The 4,581-nt window shown below is 54.8% G+C and overlaps 1 protein-coding gene across 1 annotated transcript in view; it reads left to right on the top strand.

Moving 5' to 3' along the window:
- The window catches only part of SGIP1 (SH3GL interacting endocytic adaptor 1), a gene marked incomplete at its 5' end in the record, with an annotated part of 24,217 nt that overhangs the window by 17,184 nt on the left and 2,452 nt on the right, over positions 1 to 4,581 (top strand). Inside the window, 5 exons of the mRNA XM_057386931.1 lie at positions 1,436 to 1,547; positions 2,109 to 2,264; positions 3,020 to 3,152; positions 3,509 to 3,711; positions 4,419 to 4,483. Of these exons, the coding sequence (XP_057242914.1) occupies positions 1,436 to 1,547; positions 2,109 to 2,264; positions 3,020 to 3,152; positions 3,509 to 3,711; positions 4,419 to 4,483 (669 nt within the window). The remainder of the gene's footprint in view (positions 1 to 1,435; positions 1,548 to 2,108; positions 2,265 to 3,019; positions 3,153 to 3,508; positions 3,712 to 4,418; positions 4,484 to 4,581) is intronic.

Below are 4,581 nucleotides of genomic sequence, written 5' to 3' on the forward strand. Positions count from 1 at the left end.
AGTGACAGAAGCGTTTCCCCCGGGAGATGTTGCAAATCCCAATTTCCTGCTCCCAAACCCCTGGTATTTGCTGGGGCAGCAGTGGAAGCAGCAGAGGAAGCAGGGATGGATTTTTTTTTGGAGGATAGCCCAAGCAGAAGAGCTCCCCAGGAAYGTGACACGTTTTGCTCGGCTTTGCTTCCCCCTCATCCTCTGCCCGTGGAGGTGCTGCCCTTCCCGGGACTGGCATGGGAATTCTGTTGGCTTTGGCTGGAGCTGGCACGTTTTTGCATGGTCTGAGCACACCCYGGGCTGGATCCATCCCCCTCCACCCCCTGGCCATGAGTGAGGGTGTCCTGGGATGAGCTGCTCCTCTGCAGTCCTTCACTGCTCCTTTTGGGCAGAATCATCCTCGTGCTTCAAACACGGTGTGAAAAAGGGTCCAGACTGCTGCACAGCAGGGAGGAGGTGAGGCTGGAGGGCAGGGAGTGACCTCTGGGAGTTTTTGGGTGCCTGTGGCATCAACACCTCGTGTACCTGGGCTGAGCTTTGGGTATTTTCCGTGGGGAAGAGGGGATTTAACCTTCTCTTGGTGGCGGGCACAGTGCTGTGGTCCCACAGGGGGTTTCCATCATTCCAGAGATGATTTCAGCCTCAAGCGTCTTTTGGAGACAAGAATTCCTGACCAGAACCTGGTGGTGATCCTGCAGGACTGAATTCTTTCAGAGCCTGGCCAGTGTCTGTGATGCACCACTGAAGCAAAGTTTTCCCCTTTTTAAAACCGTGGAACCCTCGAATGGTTTGGTTTGGAATGAACCTTAAATCTCAGCTCATCCCACYTTCCACTGTGCCAGGCTCTTCCTTCCAGCCTGGCCCTGGGCACTGCCAGGGATCCAGGGGCAGCCACAGCTGCTCTGGACAATCTGCCCGTGCCTCCGTTTTTTCCAGGTTTCTGATGTTTTGTGGTTTTCCCATCGGGCACTGAGGGGTTTTTTTTTTGCAGCGAGTGGGAGCAGAGGATCCTCCCGGCATCCACARGGCAGGAGAGGAGAGGGGACAGTGCCGGGGATTGCAGGGGTCCCCTCAGCCTGGGGACCATCAGGGGGGGACACTGCCGCCACCCCAACCCCAGGGGCAGCCTGAACTCCCCGCTGGTGCCACAATGAACCCCCGCCGCCCCTTTTTTGCGGGGCACAAAAAAAGCGACTGCAAAAACTGTCATGCAAAGCCTGCGGCTGCAGCGCCCCGCATGCCGCTCCCGCCCGGCTCCGTCCTGTCCTCGGCTTGCTTTCCCAAACGCGGGGGGAAGAGCATCTTCCACACGTTTGCAAAGCCTCATCCAAAGCCGGGGGTGTGGTTGGTGGTGGTTTTTGCCCATCGAGTCAGGCTGGGGGCACGGTGAGCCCGGGGCAGCGGTGCCCGCCTGGTGCCAAGGGGGGTTGTGGCTCTGTTGCAGGCTCATCGCGGGGTCCCAGCCCCCTGACCATGGGTGCCCAGGACACCCTGCCCGTGGCCGCCGCCTTCACCGAGACCGTCAACGCGTATTTCAAAGGGGCCGACCCCAACAAGTAGGTGCCGACCCCCRGGGAGTTTTGGGGTGGGTGCTGGGGAGGCTTTTTGAGGGATCGGGGCTTGGGGTGCCTGGGGCAAACATTCCTGGGGTGCCCCGTTTATTTCTGCTGGGGGAAAGGGAACTGGTGGTTCTTTGTGGGATATTTCAGCTGGAGGAATCTCAGGGAGCAGCACGGGAAGGGTGGCAGGGGGGCTGCACCTCCCCTCCCCATGCCCTCCCTGCCTGGMCAAAACGGGATGGCATTCCAGCAGAAATTACCAGGGTTTTCCCASCTTTGTTATAAAAACCTCTAACAGGTAAAACCCCAGAGGGCAGAGCGAAGATAAATGATTTTAACTGAAACACTGAATGACAGCACAAATAAGAAGCTTTAAACAGGGCAGTGATATTTAAGAGTGTCCCATTCAGCCCTTGTGCAGTTTCTGCTCTCTCCGAGAGGCTCGGATGTGTCGGGAGGGGAGGGTGGACTGTCCCCACACCATCCTGCTCCTTCCCCTCCCCTGGCCCATTTTGAGCGCCCTTTCCTCCCCCTGGGTCTCTGTGCTGGGCGCTGCAGGTGCATCGTGAAGATCACGGGGGAGATGGTGCTGTCCTTCCCGGCGGGCATCACCCGACACTTTGCCAACAACCCCGCTCCGGCCGTGCTCACCTTCCGTGTGCTCAACTACAACCGGCTGGAGCACGTCCTGCCAAACCCCCAGCTGCTCTGCTGGTAAGCCCTGACCTCCACAGTGTTCCAGGAAAAGGCAGCATTCCAGGGAAACCGGGTGTTTGCAATATGGCCTGAGCTGTCTGCCCTGGAAGCACGCCCTGGTTTTGGGAAGGAAACTCTCAGACCTGTAAATACTCGATAAAGTCCCAGAATGGTTTGGGTTGAGAGATCATCAGGTTCATCCAGTTCCACCCCTGATATCTTCCACTGTGCCAGGGTGCTCCAAACCCCAATATCCAGCCTGGCCTTGGGCACTGCCAGGGATCCAGGGGCAGCCACAGCTGTGCCAGGGCCTGCCCACCCTCCAGGGAACAATTACCAATTCCCAAAATCCCATCCATCCCTGCCCTCTGGCAGTGTGACCCCATTCCCTGTGTCCTGTCCCTCCATCCCTTGTCCCCAGTCTCTCTCCAGCTCTTCTGGAGCCCCTTTAGGCCCCAAAAGGGGCTCTGAACTCTCCCTGGATCCTTCTCCTCTCCAGATGAGCACCCCCAGCTCTCCCAGCCTGGCTCCTGGGAGCAGTTTTGTGATCTCCTGTGCACTCCACATTCTCCTGCTGTGGGTCCCAGGGATGGGAACAGAGGGGCAGAATCCCCCCCTTCCCCTCCTCCCCTCAGCCCAGGAATCAGGGGATTCTGAATGGATCAGGACAAGCCAGAGATGTGCKGGAGGGAGCCAAGATTCCTCTGGCTGTGGGATTGAGTGCTTTGGMGAGCAGCCCTGTGATGCCAAGGGTTCCTTCTCCCCCTGTGCAGTGACAGCGTGCAGAGCGACTCCAGCTCCAAGGAGTTCTGGGTCAACATGCCAAACCTGATGACTCACCTAAAGAAGGTATCGGAACAGAAACCTCAAGCCACCTATTACAATGTGGATATGCTCAAATACCAGGTAGGGTTTTTTTTTTTGGGGAGATAAAACCATGACAAAAAAACAAAAAAACAAAAAAAAAAACCCAAAAAACCCAACAAACCAAACCAAAAACCCCAAAAATTGCCCCAAAAAGTGTGCTGGATTATAGCTGTAAAAAATGGTGTTTCCCTCGTGCAGAGTGGAGCTAAAATGAGGTGGGGTTTGTTGTCCCCCTGTCCCTTGTGTGTGGCACTGGGTTGTCTGGTTTTAGGCCCAGTCCTAAATTCGGTGGGAATTTGGAGGTGTTGCCTCCCAATGCGATGTCCGCGTCTGTAAAATGGGATTTGTCCCTTCAGCCCTACGGAAACTAAATGTTTTTTCTGTCATTTTGGAAGGTATCTGCCCAGGGTATTCAGTCTACTCCATTAAACCTTGCAGTGAGCTGGCGCTGTGACCCTGCAAGCACTGACCTGCGCATCGACTACAAATACAATACTGAGGCAATGACCACTCCGGTCGCTCTAAACAACGTCCAGTTCCTCGTCCCCGTCGACGGAGGAGTAACCAAACTTCAGGCTGTGCTTCCTCCTGCTGTCTGGTAGGGATTGTTCATCCTGATTCTGCTGCAGGAGGGGCTGTGGGTGGGAGKAGGGGCATGCTGGGGATCCAGGTAAACATTTAACCCCACTCTCTGATTCAGTTTTTCTTGCTGTTTCCATAAAAAAGTGGTCAGAGGTGAATGCTGGCAGCAGAGAATCAGCCCTTATTTTGTGTTTTGGCTGCTTTATCCATGGTTTAGAGGGATGCATGGATATCTCTACCACAGGCACTGGTACRGARCAGCYGWGGCTGYCCCTGRATCYCTGRAAATSTCCAAAACCAGCTTGGATGGGGCTTGGAGCASYCTGGGATAGTGGAAKRTGTCCCTGCCCATGGAATGGGATGAGTTTTGAGGTCCYTTCCAAGCCAAACCAGTCTGGATTCTGGGATTCTATGGAAGGATGTGTGGCTGTCACTGACGTGGGTGCTGGGATGTTCCTATACCTGTTACCCATCGCTCCTGCAATCCAAGAGCAGCATTTTCCTGCTCAGCTCACACAATAATAGAATTATTTTGGTTGGAAAAGCCTTCTAAGACTGTCCAGTCCAGCCACTAACCCAACACTGCCAAACCTAGCAGGTCAAAACCAAATCCAAGCTCTCAGAACTGCCCCTTCCTGGCTCCCACAGCCTTTAACAAAATTCAAATGACTCCTCAGCAATTTCTCAATTCCTACAGAAACGCTCTTCTTCATGTCTTTGCAGGAATGCTGAACAGCAAAGGATATTGTGGAAGATCCCTGATATCTCCCAGAAGTCAGAAAATGGAGGTAATCCTGCAAAAATGCACGTTATTATATGGGACTGACCTGGGGATGGTGCCAGCACACAGGCCCAGACACGGAGAATCCTGCTGGGGACAAAACTG

The sequence above is a fragment of the Malurus melanocephalus genome, unplaced genomic scaffold, assembly GCF_030028575.1.
Source record: "Malurus melanocephalus ecotype Western Australia unplaced genomic scaffold, MMel_1.1 scaffold_1101, whole genome shotgun sequence".
Lineage (NCBI taxonomy): Eukaryota > Metazoa > Chordata > Aves > Passeriformes > Maluridae > Malurus > Malurus melanocephalus.